The sequence below is a fragment of the Anolis sagrei genome, chromosome 4, assembly GCF_037176765.1.
Source record: "Anolis sagrei isolate rAnoSag1 chromosome 4, rAnoSag1.mat, whole genome shotgun sequence".
NCBI lineage: Eukaryota > Metazoa > Chordata > Lepidosauria > Squamata > Dactyloidae > Anolis > Anolis sagrei.
In genome coordinates this window covers 145,241,205-145,264,301 of record NC_090024.1, presented here as the reverse complement: position 1 = coordinate 145,264,301, position 23,097 = coordinate 145,241,205, and the positions used below count along the sequence as shown (strand labels likewise).

Below are 23,097 nucleotides of genomic sequence, written 5' to 3'. Positions count from 1 at the left end.
ATTCTGGAGCCATCATGGTGCAGAGGTTTGAGTCTTGGACTAGGATTCTGGGAGACAAGGATTCAAACCCCTTTTCAGCCATGGAAATCCACTTGTTGACTTTAGTCATGTTGTGACCTTGGGCAGCACTTTTTCAGTTTCAGAGGATAGCAAATCTCATCGTAATAAATCTTGTCAAGAAAACCCTAGGTCAGGGTCATCATAAATCAGTCGGTTTGAAGGCACAAAACAACAATATTCTGTAAAGTTCCTGAAAATCCTGGTTTAAGAGATTCTTAAGGGGGAATGCAGATGTTGATCTGTCAACTGAATACTGTTTACAAATTTAGAAGTAAAAGTAACAAATATGCTAAACTCTAAGCAATTTTAACTGGATGCATGAGGCAACACCCCCCCCCCCCCAAAGCTGTTCTCTGTTTGAAGATAAAGTTGTCCCTGGAAAAATCATATCTCTCATCTTGATGTTTTCCTCATAGTTTTTTTTTCCCATGTCAGGAGTGACTTGAGAAACTGCCAAGTAGTTTCTGATGTGAGAGAATTGGCCATCTGCAAGGACGTTGCTCAGGGGACACCCAGATGTTTTGGTGTTTTGTCATCCTTGTGGGAGGCTTCTCTCATGACCCCGCATGGGGAGCTGGAGCTGACAGAGGGAGCTCATCCACGCTCTTCCCAGATTCGAACCTCTGACCTGTCGGTCTTCAGTCTTGCCAGCACAACTCATTGCACCACCAGGAGCTCCTTTCCTCATACTGAAAGATTTTTGGAGACACAGCATCTCTGCCCCTCTGCATTTACCCTAAAGCTTTGAAGACCCTGATCTGCTTTGATGCTGTAAGTCTTGGTCATGCATTCATGACAAACTTTTAAAACCACAATAAAAGAACTGATATTCTGGAATGTCCTCTGTTCCTGGAAGCTTAAATGTACTTGCTCTTCCAGGAGTCACAGCCTTGAGGCCATTGTTATTTTCCTTTGCTTAAGAGCCCAAGCAAGTTCTGGCAAGTCTTTGTAGATTATTAACAGAACTATGGTTACAGCATATATGCCTTTCCACAATGAAAATATCAGTGTAGGCAGATACGTAAATAAGGAAGTACAATTGTGGGACAAGTATTCTGTAATACTGTAGAAGACTAGGTTTTTATGTATAGTGTTAAGTTTTTCTTCCCGTTACCCTTCTGCTTTTAGAAATAAGCAATGAATATACCACTGGCATTAAAAAAAATACACAAATTATAATATTTCCAGAAATTACTGGAAAAACAGTCCCAATAAAAGTAATTGAGTGAAGAATATTTTAAAGTATTTTCCAAATATTAGAATTAGGAGCCCCCGGTTGTGCAGTGGGTTAAAGTGCTAAGATGCTGAACTTGCAGACCAAAAGGTTTCAAGTTCGAATCCGGGGAGCAGCATGGGCTCCTGCTATCAGCCCCAGCTTCTGCCAACCTAGCAGTTCGAAAACATGCAAATGTGAGTAGATCAATAGGTACCGCTCTGGGAGAAAGGTAACGGCGCTCCATGCAATCATGCTGACCACATCACCTTGGAGGTGTCTACGGATAACATCGGCTCTTTGGCTTAGAAATGGAGATGAGCCCCAACCCCCAGAGTCGGATACGATTGGACTTAATGTCAGGGGAAAACCTTTACCTTTACCTAGAATTATTATATGAAAAAAGAGATATTGAGAAATAGTTGTCTTTGATGACAAGGGCAATGCTAAAATCACATTTGTGATTATCCACATAGATTCTTATTTTGCTGTCTTTGGACAGCAGGAATCCTATTTATTAGAGGTACAGTGCAATCCTTGTAAAGGTTTTCTTTTTGTTCGATGATTCAGTATTCCAGTTTTTTTTTCCACAAGAGGACATATAAATCAGAGTCAAGGTCTTTTTCAGTATTCTTCCAAAGAGGCAGACTGGTAGGTGCTATTTTGGCACTCTTCATCAACAACAGTACATTTCATCCGAGGGAAACTAAATTGTGAAATAGCATCCCTTCGGTCTGATATACTGCACAGATGGAATTTTATCCCATATCATACTGAGAAGACGTAACCATCATTAGATGAACCTTCTGAGATGAAAGTGATCCCATTCAGCAAAAGGCAGTTCTTAATATCAGCTAATGAAGAGAACAGAGGTATCAAAAATGCTTCTTGCTCATTTTGAATGCTAGGGATATCGCAGAAATAAAATGTGTCAGAAATACACCTAAAAGGCTGGCAAGGTTACTACCATCCTGTTTCCCAGTACAACTCCTCTGTTCATAGCCTCTTTTGTAGAGCAGGCTGGTTGCTAGCATTACATCCAGGAGGGAGTCAAATTACCTCACTAGAACTGAATGTTCGCATGTAGACAATGAAGCCTTGAAACAAACAAAAAAAGAGTACTCAAAAACCTCACTGAAGGATAATTACACCAAAATACTGAAATGTTCCACGTTATTAAGTGTTCCTGATCTCTCTATTTACTGTGATTAAAGGAAATATTTACTCATTATATTAGAAAGGAATATGCAATAGAATACATTTTAAGTTAGTGAGGAACTTTTGAGCAAAGTTCCTGGAGACACAGGTATTCATTAAAAAGTGACTGAAAAGCTAATTCAATCTTTACAACAAGGCTTGGGGCAGTAAGACTCACCCAATATTGTTGGACTCCAATTTCCAACAGCACTAAAGGGCACTGCCAGTGGTGATTGGAACTGTAATCCATCAAGGCTGCATAACCTAAACATCCCCTACCACAATTTTGGATGATATAGCATACATAATATATAATATTTTGCCATCATGACTGAAATATTGTTTGCTCTTCAGCCTATGTTCAAGGAATCTGCAAGTGTAAGTCAACCTGGTGGCACAGTGGGTTAAACTGCTGAGCTGCTGAACTGGCTGATCGAAAGGTCGACGGTTTGAACCTGCAGAGTGGGGTGAACTTCTGCTGTTAGTCCCAGCTTCTGCCAACCTAGCAGTTTGAAAACATGCAAATGTGAGTAGATCAATAGGTACTGCTCCGGCAGGAAGGAAATGGTGCTCCATGCAATCATGCTGGCCACATGACCTTGGAGGCATCTATGGACTACGCCAGCTCTTCAGCTTAGAAATGGAAATGAGCACCACCCCGCAGAGTCAGACACAACTAGACTTAATGTCAAGGGGAAAGCTTTATCTTTACTATGACAAGTTAAAGAGAAAAAAGTGTCAAGATTATTTTAAAATGTTTTCTCTTTCTTTCTCCACTTTGGCCACATATTTAATGCTAAACTGGAAAAGGTTATGCTCACACAAAAACTTTGATTTTGAAAAAGCTTTTATACAAACAAGTTAGACATAGTTTGAACATAACAAATTCTACTTATGATCTTATCTATGCAGTCAAGATGTCTTCTTGATTTAACGATGGTTGCCAAAGAAGCACAAAGTTAATGACAAAGTGATCGAAAATATGAAATGTGAAGAAAAAGCCAACATGCCCGTTGGCATGCACATGAGCACTCTCTCCTAGAATTGTGATCCAATTTGTTTAGACTTGGTAGAGTCAACTGGGAGCAGATTAAGAGGTAACATGCTCCCCACCCATTCTAAGGAGAAAATCAATTTTAAGTAATTAACTTGACTCATAATTCCATTTTGGTTGTCTTCTAACTAGCCTTCAGAAACATATTTTCTAGGACATGTTATGGTCAAGCCAAATAAAATAACAGAGACAGTGACTTTTCAATGGTGGTCACACAAGTTTAGACCCCCCCCCCCCCCCTTAAGGACTCTACTTGGTCTCTTCTTTAATGCCCTTTCAGTGAACTCTAAAGCTTTTAACATTGATTTTACTATCCTATATATAATTTCAACTGATGCACTTTTCATGACATGCTATTTATTCAATGGCTGCATTGCCGTTTTTTATCGTAAGGCATTTTTGAGGACTTGACTGAAAATAATAATCTAAAACAATGCATAGCTTTCTTCTTTTCTAGGTAATGTCTAAACATGGGGCAGGAAGGGCAGCTGCATACATTATTTTTCCTCCCTGTGGAGGTAGAGTCTTCATGTCTATCAATGTTTACTTAGCTTGCTGCTGTGGTCTGGCATCATTTGAGGACTACAACTGGTAAAATATAGACAGCAAAGAAGGGCAAGAATTCCATGCATATGAAGCAGCCCCCATGACCATTTCTGCCACTAGACTGCAAAGTCTGAAATACAATATATTGCAGCTGGTAGATAAACTGAGATCATGCATTTTCAGATACAGAAACTGCAACACAAGGTCCTGAACATTTGAAATGGGAATTGCTCTTCACTGTGAAATGAATTTAGTCACATTCCACTGAAGGAGATCCTCCTGGAAGCTAAAATGTCTGGCTGCGATAAAATGATTTGACTAAGAACCTAATGTAACTGCCATCAATGTAATATTAATCTCTTCAGCCAGTATTAACTTGCCCCCCTCCCTTCACTTTCCGCCCTGCATAGAGGTTTGAAGCTGCCTGCCTGGTATATCTGATCAAGCACGATACTTATACTTCAGCAGTACTTTGCTTCTGCAGTCCTTAAATGAAATGATGGCTGAACTTCTAAGCAGATTAAGACTTTCCAGGTCATTGAGTAAATCAAACCAGATCTATCTGAACAAACACTAATGTGTGTGTGTCTATATATACATATTACGAGACTGTCATTCACATAGCAATTTTGACCTGCAGCTTTGCAAGATGCACAAGCTTAGGATTGGGTCTTTTCTATAACAGCATTAAGACTTTGGAATTAGTCTGGAAGACCCAGCAACCTTCTTTGCTTTATAGGTTTAGACAACAGATATAAGCAGCTATATTTCAGTGCAGTTTTTTAAAAAAAAACTAGTTTTTTTATTATTACTACCATATGGGAATGGTTTTTGTGGCTACTGATGGATTTATTTTAATTTTAATAAGTTTTGCTCGCATGATTAGTTTCGACACTGTCAACTTTTTTTTTTACAAATCACCTGATTTGTAAAATACTCTTTTAAAGTGGTAGAAGCAGAGTTTTTGTTGTCCTCAAATGGTGCCAGACATGATCTTGTGGCATGACAGCTGCTACTCAGAAGCAAAATACAGATGTTCACAAATAAACAACAGAAATATTTGTGTGGCTATTTTCATTGAATAAAAGTCATAACAGAATACATGTAATTTTTTTCATAAATATCTTCCAATGACATCCTAAAACGGTCTACAAGACTAGACTGAAACCTTAGTATCTACAGAAACATATACAATGAATTCACTATATATTCCAAACAATTAAGCCTACAATATGTCTGTCCAGAGACATTCTGGATAAGGCATGCAACATGTCAATGAGGAATACTATTGGTAACGAGATCATTACATAATGGAGCATCAAAGGAATTTTTTTGTATATATTTTAGACACACAAAAAAAAACTTGCTCTGTGCCTAATGAATTCCTCTACTATGCTTATTTAAGAAAAGCTCATCCCAAATCAAAATGTATCTCTGATCCTATATCTTTGACCAATATGGCAGCTGTTTTTCACTAAGATTCCTCTTTCTCACAGTTGTAGAGACAAGTATAAAGTTCGCAACATCTCCTGCATCATCAGCTGGCACACAGAGAATAACTCAAGAGTTTATGAATTCTTCCTCCATGCCATCCAGAGAGAGATTTATACTAGAGAGCAAAGTCCTTGCTTGCTAATCTTTCAAAGAATTGAGGAAGTCACTTTCCTTTCCATATCGGAAAGTCTACCAGTGGTTCTCAACCTGGGGTCCTCAGATGTTTTTGGCCTACATCTCCCAGAAATCCCAGTCAGTTTACCAGCTGTTAGGATTTCTGGGAGTTGAAGGCTAAAAACATCTGGGGACCCCACTGCCAATTGTAATAACAGTAGATATATGCTTATTTGGATCAGAAGTCCTGATTCCCCCTTCCCTTTCTATCAAGATGAGTCTTATAGGCTGGTATTGCACCACCAGGAAGTAACAGCCAATAGTGAAAGGACCAAGGCAATGACATCTCCAGCTCATCCCTTGTTTGGGTATCAGCCAGCACGTCAACGACTTAAATCAAGAAATAGTTTTCTAAGATCTACAGAGACACTCGCTGGAACACCTCAGCAAGCGAGAGTCCAAAAGTGACAGGCTCAAACCCAGAACCTCAACCAATGGCTGATGCCAAATGAGAGACTCCCCCCTGGGCACACAGAAGACTGGGCGACTTGGAAGGCACTGAACAGACTGCGTTCTGGCACCACGAGATGCAGAGCCGATCTTAAAAAATGGGGCTACAAAGTGGAATCCACGACATGCGAGTGTGGAGAAGAGCAACTACAGACCACCTGCTGCAATGCAACCTGAGCCCTGCTACATGCACAATGGAGGACCTTCTTGCGGCAACAACAGAGGCACTCCAAGTGGCCAGATACTGGTCAAAGGACATTTAATCAACAACCAAGTTTGCAAATTTTGTGTTTTTTATCTGTTTGTTTGTTTTGTTCTGTTAGAAATGTAATACAATTGTCTGGCTGCCCCTGACACGATAAATAAATAAATAGGCTCACATCCAAAACAACCTCTTTTTGTTCCATTATTTATTGGTACTTCGTGTTGATCAACACTTAATGGGAAAATCAATAGAGGACCATTTTTGTTACATAGGAAAAAGCAGCAAGCTGTAATTACAACCATGTGGCAAATGAATAGTGGTTGTTTTATAATTTCTATGTGATACTATTTAATACCCATGTATCGTTTATGTTATATGCTGCACCTTAGAGTGCCTTTGTAAGCCGCCCCAAGTCCCCTTGGGGAGATGGTGGTGGGATATAAATAAGGGCTGTTGTTGTTGTTGTTATTAAATGAAGGAATGTGGATTTACTTCACCAATGTAGAAAGAGACTAGAATAAACTACAGTCTCGCCTACTATGCTCACTGCAAAGAGAAGTAATTAAGCAAGCTGGTATATCCTTGTATGTATGTGAATCACCAAATTTAGTATTAACCTTTCCCTAAACCTGGGAGAGGGAGGATGAGAATGTGCAAGTTTTGGCCTACTCCAAGTATGCCCCACAGGGTCCTTCCCAAGATGGTTAAAACAAGCAGTCCTAAGAGTTCATGCTCCTGGAAACAGCAAGCAGCAAAACAAAAGACGTTGCGAAGGCTTTCCTTCATCTCATGCCAAACACTTTAAGCCGGTCTCCAAGAACCACATTCTGAGTGATTGAGTTTCAGAAGAAAAGTGCTAGGCTGAAAAAGTCAGAAGGCTAAACTAAAAGGTAAGTAAGTAAATATATATACTGTACATATGAATTCACCTGTTTTATGTACTGGTCCCACCAAGTGAGCATATACTGCCTTCAGTCTTGATTTCTAGCATCCAAAAGCTGTTCTAGTTTTAAATATTTGATGCCCACCGCTTATGATACACTTTTGACAGCTATGAAAATGCAGTCCTGACAACGCTTTGATCCTTGGCCTTTTGCCAGCAACTTTAAGCAACTGAAATAGCAAACATTTTTCAATAATGAATAGGATTACTGTGAAATGCCAGCTTTCATACTATTGCTTCTTAAATGTCCAGCAGCTAGATGCAAACTCATTGTGATCAGGACAAATAAACAGCTCACGACATCATCTACCTTTGCACTCATCCCTGATTATTTGGTATCTATGCTTCACACATCTGTTTCCAACAAAGCTATCATGAAAGGCAACACTCAGTTCTTCTATACAAAATAGATGTGGTCCCAAACAATTACATCAAAATGTATGAAAGTGTCATTCAGCAGTAGCAGCTTACCACCGAAATCTCTTGTCTGATAATGGATGAACAACACAAGACTGGACATTTGCTTTACGTCTTAATCATGGAGAAAGTTCAGACTGTAACCAGTCATTAGGCAAATCTTAGCATGCTTTCTGATGAGCTTTACCTTAGGAATCACAGTAAAGCATTTCTGTGATTCCTCAGAAGCACAGTATTTGATTTGAGGGACTGACTTCAGTATCTCAAGAACTTCAGTTTCAATTTAAAATCTGATTGATGAATGTTTTTAACATTAACATGGATTTGAAAGTGCCTACATATTATGTGGCAATGTCCCAAAAATGAAATTTAAAAAATCATATAAACATACTATTTAAATCACAAGGAATGGCCTGGGAACACTCTACTGCTGTAAGTAGAAGTGTACAACACAATCCATGACATGCTGATTGAAGAGTTTAGTAACAGATTCTGCTAGACTCTATCCCAGTTATATCCTACCTTGTCCATGTCCAGCATTATTTTTTAAATTTTAAATTATTGCATTTGGCCCAGCCATAGGTCTTAAATGCTTGTTGTTATTGTTATAGTTTATTATTTACTTTTGTGTATGAGATTTATTTTAACTGTTGTATTGATTGTTTTTTATTGCTTTTACTGTTGATGTACTTTGGGCTTGGCCTCATGTAAGCCGCAGGGTATAAATAAAGATGATGATGATGATGATTATTATTATTATTATTAATCACACTGAATTTAAAAAAATATATAATTTGCTTAAATTACAAAGAAACCTGGTGTAACACAGTAGGGATCAGATTATGCTATGAATCTGAAAGTTTCAGATTCAAATACCGGCAGTCCCCAAGTTACAAACATCCAATTTACAAATAACTCCTAGTTAAGGGGTGAGAAAACAGGAAGTGAGGGAAATCTACCTCTCAAAAAGGAAATTCACTCCTGGAAGAGTTATCATGGGGGAAAGGTGTATTCACTGAAGCTTTATCACCAATCCTTGTTTCCACAAGCCATTTTTTAAAAATTCAATCACAGAAACAGAAAGTGAGACTAAATCTTCTGAACAGGGGCACAGACAGAAAAACAAACACTACAGGAGTGTTAACCCGTCTCTATGCCATCAAAGCTTCTCTCTCTTCCTCTATATATATACCTGGAGTTACCTTTAAAATGTACCTGTTCAGACTGACATGCAAATTCAACTTAAGAACGAATCTACAGAACCTATTCTGTTTGTAACTTGGAGACTGCATGTATACTGCATCTGTAATAAGCTTGACAGGAGGTCATACTTTACATGTATGCTGTGTTATAACCAGATGATGTGTATGAAGCACTTTGAACATTTGAAAGCACTATACGAAATTATCATTAGCAGTTGCAGCCATACCTAAATGGAACATATGGTGGATTGGATCCAGACAAAAGTATTCGATAAGCTTCTTCAGGCGTTTTCTTCAAGTATATTACCTACAAAGAAAAACAACATGGAACAACACCTTCTTAGAAAAGTAAAATCTATTTTCATGTTTTTACAGTATATTTATATCAAAATACTTTATACCAAAATAAAAAATGATGTTGATGCAAATTGAAAGTAGTTGGGATTTGTGGAAATTCATTTTTTTTAGCCCTTGCTATGCAGTATTTCTACATGTCAGTAGAACAAACAAATCCTATTATTCTGAAGGCACTGAGGCCCATGCCACATTTAAGCATGAGAGCCACCAAATTGCTTCCCATTAAATCATGTTTAAATGCACATTGTTGTAAATATCCATTAACTGTCCCTTTTATCAGCTAATTCTGGTGTTTCGAATGAAAGCAATTATTTGTGAGTTCTTCCCACAGACAAAAAAAAGGGGGGGGGGATGTTCAAATAGAAGCAAAGCACACCGTACTAGTTCTACCTTCTGTTCCTTGCTCGCTTATCCAACCTTTAGAAATTATGTTCTCTCCCATCATCCCCTGCTCAGCCTTATTCAGGACTGTCCCCAGACTATCTGTGTCACATTGTCAGGGTGTTGCTGTATAAAGAAGGAAATGTCGACACCCTCTTCCTTCCCATTTCCATGCATGTAAATCTGGATCCAAATCACAGAATTGTTATCTGAGTAATTAGATAACAAATGCCGACCAGTTCAATGACATTTTAGGCATTTTGGGAGACAAGCGGTATTTTAAAAAGCACACCTTCTGTTTTTTTTTTAACAAATGGGAGGAAATGAAGGGTTTGGCCAGATAATGTCACTCATCAATTACATATTTCTTTAAAAACTCTTGATATTTTTGCTTTCAGTTTACGTTGCTGTATCAATCAGAGTTTCACTGAATATTACTCCTCTATATGGCTACCGGCGACACCATTCTCATCCCTTCCCATAAATTCTGTATCAATAAAAAGACACTTCAAGGCATCCAACGCAATCAATGTGCATAAAGATATCCATTCCCTTCCATGCGAAAAGCTACTTAGTTCATACAGACCCATGAATCCACAATAGATGCAGGTGTTTCCCTTCTCGTGGGGAAGAACAGGAAGTACCTGGACACACACAGCATTATAAACTCAAATAAATATACACACATTTAAGTTTAGAAACTTTCTTTTAAAGGCTGTCTATTTCATTATCATTTTTTAAAAGAGTCTACAGAATTACTTTTAGGAAACGTTTTAAAAAGTTGGGGATTATTTTTTCCCCAAGGATTAAAGTCTGCCACCTTGAAAGGTATTACAACAGTGAAGTTTCTTGGATAACCTTATTTTGGGGAAGTCATACTCTGAATCATACTCTGAACTCAGTTTATTGCAATATCTTGATTTCACTGGGTTGCTGTGAGTTTTCCTGCAATTAATCAGCAGTAATGCGACTATCTCACACTTCACAGATTCCTAGATGAAGGGCAGCTGCCTCTTTTAAATATATATATATATATATAAATAATCTAGGTACGATATATGTCTAAAAATATTTTGGGCACAGGTATACTCAGATTGGGTTGCTGTGAGTTTTCCGGGCTGTATGGCCATGTTCCAGAAGCATTCTCTCCTGGCATTTCACCCACATCTATGGCAGGCATCTTCAGAGGTTGTGAGGTCTGTTGGAAACTAGGCAAGTGGGGTTTATATATCTGTGAAATGTCCAAGGTGGGAGAAAGAACTCTTGTCTGCTGGAGGCAAGTGTGAATGTTGCAATTGGCCACTTTGATTAGCATTTAATGCCCTTGCTGGTTCAAAGTAGTTATTGAGCACGATATACTAACAGCAATAAATGGTAACAAAAAACCCAAAGGAAATCATACCATTAACAAATTTCTGAATGAAGAGGTAACTTTATATATAGATACACAAGGGATATTACTTAACAGGTAATAGTGCGTTGTGTAACTGTCACTTTAGGAAGTCATATTACAACTTAATGGCTTTTAATTGCTAACATACCATATGCGCTACAATATGATGCTTCCAAACTACTCTGGAAATATTTTGCCACCTGTCTTTCCATTATCTCTCTTTCTTAGAATCATAGAATCATAGAATCAAAGAGTTGGAAGAGACCTCATGGGCCATCCAGTCCAACCCCCTGCCAAGAAGCAGGAATATTGCATTCAAATCACCCCTGACAGATGGCCATCCAGCCTCTGTTTAAAAGCTTCCAAAGAAGGAGCCTCCACCACACTCCGGGGCAGAGAGTTCCACTGCTGAACGGCTCTCACAGTCAGGAAGTTCTTCCTAATGTTCAGATGGAATCTCCTTTCTTGTAGTTTGAAGCCATTGTTCCGTGTCCTAGTCTCCAAGGAAGCAGAAAACAAGCTAGCTCCCTCCTCCCTGTGGCTTCCTCTCACATATTTATACACGGCTATCATATCTCCTCTCGGCCTTCTCTTCTTCAGGCTAAACATGCCCAGTTCCCTAAGCCGCTCCTCATAGGGCTTGTTCTCCAGACCCTTGATCATTTTAGTCGCCCTCCTCTGGACACTTTCCAGCTTGTCAATATCTCTCTTGAATTGTGGTGCCCAGAATTGGACACAATATTCCAGATGTGGTCTAACCAAAGCAGAATAGAGGGGTAGCATTACTTCCTTAGATCTAGACACTATGCTCCTATTGATGCAGGCCAAAATCCCATTGGCTTTTTTTGCCGCCACATCACATTGGTGGCTCATGTTTAACTTGTTGTCCACGAGGACTCCAAGATCTTTTTCACACGTACTGCTCTCGAGCCAGGCGTCCCCCATTCTGTATCTTTGCATCTCATTTTTTCTGCCAAAGTGGAGTATCTTGCATTTGTCACTGTTGAACTTCATTTTGTTAGTTTTGGCCCATCTCTCTAATCTGTCAAGATCGTTTTGAATTCTGCTCCTGTCCTCTGGACTATTGGCTATCCCTCCCAATTTGGTGTCGTCTGCAAACTTGATGATCATGCCTTCTAGCCCTTCATCTAAGTCATTAATAAAGATGTTGAACAGGACCGGGCCCAGGACGGAACCCTGCGGCACTCCGCTCGTCACTTCTTTCCAAGATGAAGAGGAAGCATTAGTGAGCACTCTCTGTGTTCGTCCACTTAACCAATTACAGATCCACCTCACCGTAGTTTTGCCTAGCCCACATTGGACTAGTTTCCTTGCCAGAAGGTCATGGGGGACCTTGTCGAAGGCCTTACTGAAATCCAGGTACGCTACATCCACAGCATTCCCCGCATCTACCCAGCTTGTAGCTCTATCGAAGAAAGAGATCAGATTAGTCTGGCATGACTTGTTTTTGATAAATCCATGTTGACTATTAGCGATGACTGCATTTGTTTCTAAGTGTTTGCAGACCACTTCCTTAACAATCTTTTCCAGAATCTTGCCCGGTATCGACGTGAGGCTGACCGGACGGTAGTTGTTTGGGTCGTCCTTTTTTCCCTTCTTGAAGATTGGGACCACATTGGCCCTCCTCCAATCTGCTGGAACTTCTCCCGTTCTCCAAGAACTCTCAAAGATGATTGCCAATGGTTCCGAAATGACTTCCGCTAGTTCCTTCAATACTCTTGGGTGTAGTTGATCTGGTCCTGGGGACTTGAACTCATTAAGAGCGGCCAGGTATTCCTGGACGACTTCTTTCCCAATTTGGGGTTGGATGTCCTCCAATCCCTCATCCACTCCATCTTGCTGAGGTTGAAGACTCTCTTTTTGTGAGAAGACCGAGGCAAAGAAGGCATTAAGTAGTTCTGCCTTTTCCCTATCCCCTGTCAGCATTGCCCCATCTTCTCCTCGAAGAGGTCCTATCGCCTCCTTGTTTTTCCTTTTTCTACTGACATAAGAATAGAAGCCCTTTTTATTGTTTTTAATGTCCCTGGCAAGTCTGAGCTCGTTTTTTGCTTTAGCTTTGCGGACCTTTTCCCTACAGGTGTTGGCCATTTGTTTGAATTCTTCTTTGGTGATTTCTCCCTTTTTCCACTTCTTGTGCATGTCTCTTTTGTGTCTTAGCACAGTTAGAAGTTCTTTGTACATCCATTCTGGCTTCTTTGCACTTGTCCTATTTTTTCTCTTTGTTGGCACGGTTTGCAATTGCGCCTTGAGTATTTCTTGAACAATTATTTTTAAACAACTACCTTCTTCCCTGCTTCTCCTTCACATGGAGTGTGTGTAAAGATAGTTTGTAAGAACATTGTACATATTCTTAATATTGTAACTGAGCCTCATTCTACACACTATAAGGCAAGGGTCCTCAAACTTTTTAAGCAAAGGGCCATATGGTCCCTCAGAATATTGGGGGGGGGGGGGTGCACACTATAGCTTTGAAAAAACATGAACAAATTCCTGTGCACAATGCACATATACAATATTTAAAATGAAGAACAATTTTAACCAACATAAGAGTTGGTAAAACATCAAAACATCCGGGCATCCCCTGGGCAACGTCCTTGCAGATGGCCAATTCTCTCACACCACAAGTGATTTGCAGTTTCTCAAGTTGCTCCTGACCAAAAAAACCCCTCCAAGTTACTGTTTTTTTACAGGCCATGTCGTTGAATTTGGCGGGGTCTTTTGTTCTCTTCATTTTTTTAAAGTTCTGGAATAGGCATGGAGGCTAAAAAGCTTCCCCACAAAACACCCTTCCAAGGGGGACTAGAAAAGTGACCGATTAGGAAGTGGCAATGAAGAGAGTGTTTAGGGTTTCACAGGGTGAAATACAACAGACCTTCATACTCTTGTAATTTTCCACCCCAAGATAAAGTAAGGGAACAGAGAAAAACAGGTTATGGACAAAAAATATGCAAGTCGCATTCTTTGCCTCTTTAGAGTGCAGAGCTACCAGTGGACATTCTATTTGTGGAATGTAATCTGGTGTTTGTCCAGTCTCATTTTACACATGAATATTTTAGCTTTAGGACTGTAAAAACAACCCATTAAACTAACAATGCCCAGGAACATTTCATGTGCAACACAAAAATCAGAGAAGCAGGCTGTTTCTTAAACAATGCCTAGTGAGCCTAGCGCATGAGAGGAAATGTAAGTGCTGCTGATCACTTAAGTCTGTACACAAGTAGTTAATACTCAAGCAATACTACAAGAGAGGAGGGGTTGAGACTGGGTTTTTTTCCCAAAGAGGAATTTACTGGTTACATCTGGGTCTCAAAGGAAAGCAACAGTAAACCCCTTCTGATTAAATTGCGGCCATTAAGTCCCATGACAGGCCACATACATTAGAAATGACTTCAAGGCACACAAAATTACAATGCTGGAAAGGCAGTGTGGTGTACTGACTTGGGCATTGGATTACAACTACTCAACCATGGAAGCTTAATGGGTAACCTTGGACAAGACACACTCTTTCAGCCTTGCAGAAAAGCAACCTTCTCTGAGCAAATCTTGCTTAGAAAACCCCAAGACTTTTAAGACAGATGGGTACACAACAACAACAAGTAGTTCAATTCCAATCCCCCAGATAGTCTTTACCCTCAAAGTTAGAAATAAGAACAACACAGACTGGCCCTAGATTCCAAATCTCATTTAAATACCAATGAGAACATGCTCCTGATTTTTTATAAAAAAGGAAAAGAAAAGAATGGCATCAAATTTCCGAGACTTATCCATGTTAAAAGAAGCCACAACAATGACTCCATGGACTGCAAGATTGCAGGTAGCGATTATCTTGTCTTTGCATCTCTCTGAAGATACAAGATAGTTTCAGGTGCTTGTGACATTGTTTCTTAGCTTTAGAAATACCTGCAACATAACCATGTCAATCAAGAATTGCTCTATTGCTGTCCTAACCTCTAGATCAGTGGTTCTCAATCTATGGGTTCCCAGATTTTTTGACCTTCAACTCCCAGAAATCCTAACAGCTAGGATTTCTGGGAGTTGTAGGCCAAAACATCTGGGGACCCACAGGTTGAGAACCACTGCTCTAGATGCTTAAGAATTGTGGCACGGAACCTCTTGTTGCAATAGTAATTGGATTTTACAACACGCACACATGTGTACACAGACACACAATGCTTCCATTGTCTTACTCAGGCTGAAATTGCCAACAAGGCAGCATCATTGCTTGTTTATAATCTCAGCCTTACAGAACATCACACAATTCAGAAACAATTCCAACATTTTAACTGCAAAGTCTGACACCGTGGAGACTAAAGTCGTCATCAAGTAGCTAAATTACAAAACAGGAGACAGATTAGACAAACCTCGTTTATGTATATGTCATTATCCTTGTACTCCAGTGAAAAACACCAGATGGAACAACTTCTGATGAAACTGCTTACATAAGCACAGGGTGAAGCTTTGGCTAAGAATCTTCCACCTGCAACTCCAAGTCTATAAACTGGTCTGTTGTAGATGCTCTCTTATCTCCAAGATTGGTATACTTCAGCAGGATTCATAAATAGGCTTTCTGCAGCCATAACTTCTACAAATCTTCAGAGCACCGCAGATGAAGTCGCGATCTCCTAAAAACCTCACCAAAATGCTATTTGATATGGATATGCAAGCTTAATACAGCAAGACTACCGTCCAAAGAGGTGGCCTGTTGATACTATAGCACACTGAGCTGCTGAGAATTGCAAAACTGATTCAAACCACAAAAGGTTCAGATCTGGGGCAGCCAGAATCTTCAGTTCTATGTTACTGCTATCTTGTACTTCTGTAGCTTCACAACATATACATTTATCTCTGGCTGACTTAGAGAGAGCACTTCCTCAGTTTGTCTTCTAATGATTTTTAATTTGAGAATAATCAACAACATAATCAGCTGTACTTGTAAGAGGAAGGACCTTGGGAAACTGAACTGCTACTTCATTTATTTCCACGACACCATTAATTTAAGCCTGATATACAACATGCAAGTGTATGCAGCTAGATATCACTGTATAATGGTTTAAGGGCAACACATTTTTCTATAAAGCAAATAATCATGACACATATCTATATGCCTATAGCTCAAGGTTGACTCGGGATGAATAAGAGCACTTCCACAGACAAGACACAATTTATCCTCATGGGCAAAACTGTCCAGGTGAAGGGTTGCTTGGAGCTGCAATGGGTTAGGTTTACTGGTATTACTAAGAGAAGAGTAGCTCTTCTTCCAGCTAAAACTAGCCACATTCAGGCCCAAGAAAGGGCATTCTCATTTCTGACAAATGCTAGACTCAGAAGTAGCAACCCCAATTAATCATTTGCTTCTTCATTTACACTTCATCTAGAAAATGGGAATCAATATAGGCAACGAATGCTACCCAACCTTGGGGAATGTGGGGCTGGGGAAAGATCAACAGTTGCCTTTTCACTAGGAGCAGGTGATTCTTTAACAGAATTATAGTACAAACGTGTGTTTGTGCCCACATATTTATATGAAGCGTCAGCTGAAGCATGAAACCCCTAGACATCATGGATCCTGAGCATTTTCTCTAATTGCCTCACTGAGAATTATGCTATATTATCATATATTAATAATCCCAGCACTCAGAAGTCACTTGATACAGACAATACCAACTGGAAAAAAAAAGAATCAAATGCTTGTCACTTCAGTTTAACATGTATATTCTGCTGAAGGATTTACATTCCATCCTTGAAAATAAGAATTTCTCTTTCAGGCTATGAATGGAAATCCTGTCCTTACACACAACTGTAATTTGGGAATTACCCAATAGACACAGATATCCCGTAACAAAGCTCAATAGTGAGCTTTGATGCCACCTCAATCAAAACATTGCCAGCTATACAATATGTCCCAACCTTAATATACATCAACAAAGTCCATAAACATTTGAGAACTCTCTCCTTGTCCAAGAACGGAAAAGGGGAAGGTCTCTCTACGATCTAGGGATAGATCTCTGAAACGAACCACAGATCAACAAAGTTCAGCACCAATGAGATGATCCCTGTCCAGCTCAGAGATTTAAAAAAAGACTCTGAAGTGATATTCCAAATGCTTGCTAATTCAGTATGTCAGATATTCAAATTTGCTACAGAATATCCCAGGAGATTAACAGGTTCCCTACTGTTTTCTGTTCACTATTTTAATGTACACATTAACAACATTTTCCCCATGCAAAGGTTAAGATGTTGTTGATTTCTAGTGTATGGTGATCTGAATGGGATTTTGCCCTGCATAAATAGGAGTCTAGTTCCTAGATCCAGGAAAGTCATGCCACTCCTGTATTTTGCCTTGGTCAGGCCACACCCAGAATACTGTGTCCAATTCTGGGCACCGCAATTGAAGGGAGATGTTGACAAGATGGAATGTGTCCAGAGGAGGGCAACTAAAAGATCAAGGGTCTGGAGACAAGCCCTATGAGGAGCGGCTTAAAGAGCTGGGCATGTTTAGCCTGAAGAAGAGAAGTCTGAGTGGAGACAAGATAGCAATGTATAAATATGTGAGGGAAAGTCATAGGGAGGAGGCTTGTTTTCTGCTGTCCTGGAGACCAGGACACGGAGCAATGGCTTCAAACTGAAGGAAAGGAAATTCCACCTGAACATTAAGAACTTCTTAACTGTGAGAGCTGCTCAGCAGTGGAACTCTCTGCCTCAGAGTGTGGTGGAGGCTTTTAAACAGAGGATGGATGGCCATCTGTCAGGGTGCTTTGAATGTGATTTTCCTGTTTCTTGGCAGAGGGCTGGACTGGATGGCCCGCGAGGTGTCTTCCAACTCTATGATTCTATGATTTCAGCTCACTACCCAGACCAATCAAAGCCTATAGACTTTGTTAAGCAATATATTTCTGTCATTTTCTTGGCAAACAAGTCTCAATACAAGCAATATATATCCCAAACTTTTCAAAAGCTAACAGACAAGACACCAGCAGAGAACATTTTAATCTCACAGGCAAATTCTGTAGTATATTTAATGGTTACCGTAATCGAACAAAAAGTTTCAAAGGAAGATTCCAAATGGAACAGATTGATTCCAGCAAATCCTGGGAGTGGCTCATTCCTTATAGAATGTAAGTGTTCCCCTTGGGGTATTTATCCGGTTGTTGCTTGGCTTATTCATCCCTAGCAGGATCTAGTCATGAATGAGACACACCCATATTAATTGATCTTTGGCTGTTTTTATTCCTGTTCTCCTTAATATTATGGGACACATATTCTTTACTGTTGTTACTGTGTGCCTTCAGGTTATTTCTGACTTGTGGTGACCCTAAGGCAAAATTATCACGAAGTTTTCTCAGGAGGATTTGTTTTGAGGGGTTTTACCCTTGCCTCCCTTTAAGGCTAAGAAAGTTGTACTTACCCAAAGCCAGCCGTGGGTCTCCATGGCCAAGCAGGGAATTTAATTATGAGATGGATCCACACTTTAGTTTGACATTTTAACTGGCAGGGCTCAATGCTACAGAATCATGGGAGCTGTAGTTTTACAAGGTGTTTTGCTTTCTCTGCCAAATAGTGTTGCTGCCTCACCAAAATACAACATCGTGACTCCTTTGAACTGACCGATGGCAATTAAAGCAGTTTCAAATGGCATTAATTATTAAGTGTAGGCGCACTCTAGGTCATCAGAATCTTAGTCCCAACAACCAAACTAATACACCACGTTAGTTCTTACATCTACTCTTAGACTTTTACAATTATTATTAGTTTGCATCACTTTGTAAAATCAACTAAAAGCACTCCATATTTTTCTCTGCTTAGCTTTCAAGATCAGACAGGATCTGGTGCCTTTACAATAATACTGGAATGGATTATAGAAAAACACCAGCAAAATGTGATTTTAGCATCTGCAGCATCTATACTTAGCCAAAGGATGAGACATCAGCAATTCCTGCTAGAGACGCACATACCAACTGATACTTACTGCATATGCACCTATTAGAAATGCAGCGTTTGCTCGTTTCCGCTGGTCGAAGTTGGTGTAATACACTATTTTCTTTCTTGATAGACTGAATGACTGTTTAAAAAGGGAAAGAGAGTGTTAGTAAAATATTAAAACAAACAAATAAACAAACAGAGCCAGTGAATCAAATGCTGGCAGCTGAATTTTGCCAGGTCAGCTGAATCTACTGCCTTGATAGTTCATTTAAGTCAACTGATTCCTTCATCAAACTCACTGCAGAAAGAGCATGATAGAAGTGGTCCGTAATCACTCGGGAACAGAATAGTTCAATTGTCAGTATGCTTATCCTTCTTGTATTCCTGGGCATTGCTTTAGCCACAGGGATTTGACATTCCTACGGCTGCTCTTCCATGAGCTGCTGGCCTCTATTAAACTTAATGCTCTAAATTATCCTGAAGAGAATATTTAGAGAGAACAGTATAAAAACCAATGACTGCTGCCATGGCCACACCATGGGAGCATATCAGCTAACCTTCTCCTTAAAGAAGTACCAGTAAAGGGTTCTTAAATCTACTTTAAAGATCCTCAGGAAACTTCAAACACATTCACCCTTTCCCTACTGAAGTCTTAGGCCCCTTCCACACTGCTGAATAAAATACCACAATATCTGCTTTGAAGTGGAATATATGGTGGTGTGGACTCAGATAACCCAGGGCCTTTCCACACAGCCATATAACCCAGAATGTTAAGGCAGAAAATCCCGCAATATCTGCTTTGAACTAGGTTATCTGAGTCCACACTGCCCTATATTCTAGTGCAAAGCAGAAAATGTGGGATTTTATAAAGCTGTGTGGAAGGGACCCCAGTTCAAAGAAGATATTGTGGGATTTTCTGCCTTGATATTCTGGGTTATATGGCTGTGTGGAAGGGTCCTTAATATAACCACTAACCATGCCATTGGCAGCTAGGCAAGAACACCAAGACCTGGATCACTTGAACCTCCAGAATAAGGAGGAGAAACTCTGGGACTCCAGATGTTACTGGACTACAGCTTTGACCAACATCACCATGAACAGTCCTGACAGATCCAAGACCATCTGGGGGATTCCTAATACCTATCCTAGAAATTACTATGTGATGGTGCCTATGCTGTTCATCACAGAGAAGAACTACTGTTTCCAATGATCCAGAAAACAAAACAGAGAATGTGATTATCTGTAAGGAAAAACCCCCACTTCACATGTCATTAGCTCTTAGATAACATCATAATACAGGTCCAAATTTATAAAAGAGAGTGCCTCCACTCCTGAAAATTCCAAATGAAGAACGCCATTCATTCATTTAAGAGAATTTACATATTAGCATTCAAAACAACACAGCCCTATAAAGAATGTTTACAGAGCAAAATTATTATAAACAAATGAACAAAGCTACACATCAAGAAATGTTAAAAATGTGTATAAAAGCAGATGGAGAGAAAGCTGAACAAATATCCTATAAAAAGGAGTTCCGCCACCACATAAAGAAGGCCTTGTCTCTTGTCCATGTGAACCTGATGGAGCTCACTGGCAGACCTAAAAGCTGAGGCTCAAAAACCGGTCTTGATGGCTAGGCAGGTTCACATGGCTATAGTTGGTCTCTGAATTGATGGTCTCAGGCCAGTTCTTTCAATTGGCTCTAGTAGTGATGATGTCGGGCAGTGGTTCTCAACCTGTGGATCCCCAGGTGTTTTGGCCTACAACTCCCGGAAATCCCAGTTTACCAGCTATTAGATTTCTGGGAGTTGAAGGCCAAAACATCTGGGGACCCACAGGTTGAGAACCACTGGTGTAGGGCATCACTGAAGCTGTGATTGATTTTTTAAGCAGCCATGATGTGGACTGCATAACGATGGCTCTTCATAATTGAGTTGGAGGCAGGCCTGACCAAGGACAGGTGAGGCTTGACTCAGGCATATTCTGGGGCTTTGCCCTTCTTGGACTGTTGAGCTCTGTGCTCTAATCCCTGAAGATGTGATCTCATTCATGCAACCTGCCAGTGATTTGATCTCTGCTCGGGGAATTCCTTTCGAAGTCCAGGTCCCTCCCTTCCTCCTACTTCTCATCCCTTCCTCATTCTTTCCTCTCTGTTTTCTTCCTTGCTCACTCCGTTCTCCAATCCTCTGCACTCTATACTCTTGAATAGTTCCCTTTTCCAATTAATCATACTGCCACTTTGTACTACTGTGCAGGGCACTCTGGTCATAGATGGAACATTTGCTATTTTGACTAGTCTTGAATGGCAAGCCATGGCCCAAAGTCCATTCCCACCGTCTGGAAAGTGAAACCATGACCACTCATTCCTTCTTGCTGCTTTGCAGGTAAAGGAAGTTTGCAGCCCAAGCCCTATTGTACTTCGTCATTAAACCATAGCTGAAACTGATTGATGTCAATAAGCTTTGTTTAATCATTGACAGTAACTGTATGCCCAATCTATTCCTAATCTCTACAGGTATGTCCGTATCAATCTGTTAATTTAGATTTAATTATTGTTACACTGTTCCAGTGGACTCAGTTCTGTGTAAGGGCATGCTGTCATATATTTATGAGAATTCAGGGTGTCATGAAACTCTTCTGAACAACATGAATGTATGGCTACTCTCCTAGAAATTGTTGTTCTATGCTTTCAAGTTGCTTCTGGCTTATGGTGTTAAATAAAATCAGTAGCTGTAAACCTATAATAAGGTTTTCTGGAAAAGATTTGTTCAGATGGATGATTTTACCTTCCTCTGAGGCTGAGAGATTGTGACTGGCCCAAGGTCATCCAGCAGGTTTCCATGGTAAAGCAGGGATTTGAACCCTGGCCTCCATGTGTCCTAATCCAACCTTCAAACTGCTATTCCATGCTGGCTCCCACATCACTTAAAATTTAATCTCCAGCTTTACTATATAAAGATCATGATTATTCCCTCTATCTCTATTCTGCATTACCCATGAAAGCTGTGTTTTATCCAAGGCATGTGGCACACTATTGAGTTGCAGCTTGCCTTGTATCTGCAGGAATAGAGATGAACCATTTCCTGTGTTTCAAATATGCACTGCTAAGTATAATGTGATATCTGCAAATCTATTATCGATTTATTCTGTCTGCAGTCTCCATTCTTGGACATTCTTTTTTTTTAAAGAAAATATCACTGGAGAAGCTACAACAGGGTGAGCAACTGTGAAAGGTGTTGGGACTCATAAAAACAAGTATAATAATAATAATAATCTTTCTTTATACCACACCTCCATCTTCCCAAAAGGATTCGGGGTAGCTCACAAAAGCACTCCAGAATGCCACACATAAAATAAACAGTACATAAGCATAAAAACAATAACAACATAAAGTTACAACTGCAAACACAATTAATGCACATGTTTGCAGATGATGCTTTGATTTAAGTGGGAATTGTACCCTAGGGAGTTACTGGAAGTTATGATTATCTTTTTTTTGCCAAAATTCAAATTAAAATACTAAAAATAAGATATTAATTGTGGATACAAAAATTAGGGGGGAGTGTCACAAGGCCACACAATGGTTGATTCATACTTTTGTTTTATTTTGTAAATATTATACAGGCAGTCCACAAGTTATGAACAACATAGGTTTGTTCTTAAGTTGACTTTGCATGTAAGTTGGAACAGGTACATTTTAAGTGTAACTCCAGCCATGTGTGTGTGTGTGTGGCAGTTTTCATAACATAATTGCTATGGTAATAAAAGAAAATGAAACCATAAAAAAGCAAGATGCCTAATTCATTTCAACTATAAACTGAAGTTCACATTAAACAGGTAAGTGGAAAATTCAATTCATGCTTTTTTTTTAATTAAATGAGGATGCAGAAATGTGCATCAAACTTTTGTGTATTTTCTAAAACAGTTATTTTGTGTGTGTGTGTGTGTTCATATATAAAATCAACCCTATAATAGTTGATTTTCAGTAAACTGATTTTCTTGTCTATATGTCTTCAACTGTAGCTTGCATCGTAAAAAGTGGCTAGATCATAAATGTTAAATAAGATCAC

At 39.6% G+C, this 23,097-nt stretch overlaps 1 protein-coding gene across 3 annotated transcripts in view; it reads right to left on the bottom strand.

Annotated features, from left to right (window-relative positions):
- CDC14A (cell division cycle 14A) overlaps positions 1–23,097 on the bottom strand; it is a 119,838-nt gene that overhangs the window by 74,518 nt on the left and 22,223 nt on the right. For all 3 annotated transcript variants that reach the window (XM_067467765.1, XM_060774011.2, XM_060774013.2), the window contains exons 4-5: positions 19,074–19,166; positions 9,183–9,262 (exon numbers count right to left, since the gene is read on the bottom strand). In XM_067467765.1, the coding sequence (XP_067323866.1) occupies positions 9,183–9,262; positions 19,074–19,166 (173 nt within the window). The remainder of the gene's footprint in view (positions 1–9,182; positions 9,263–19,073; positions 19,167–23,097) is intronic.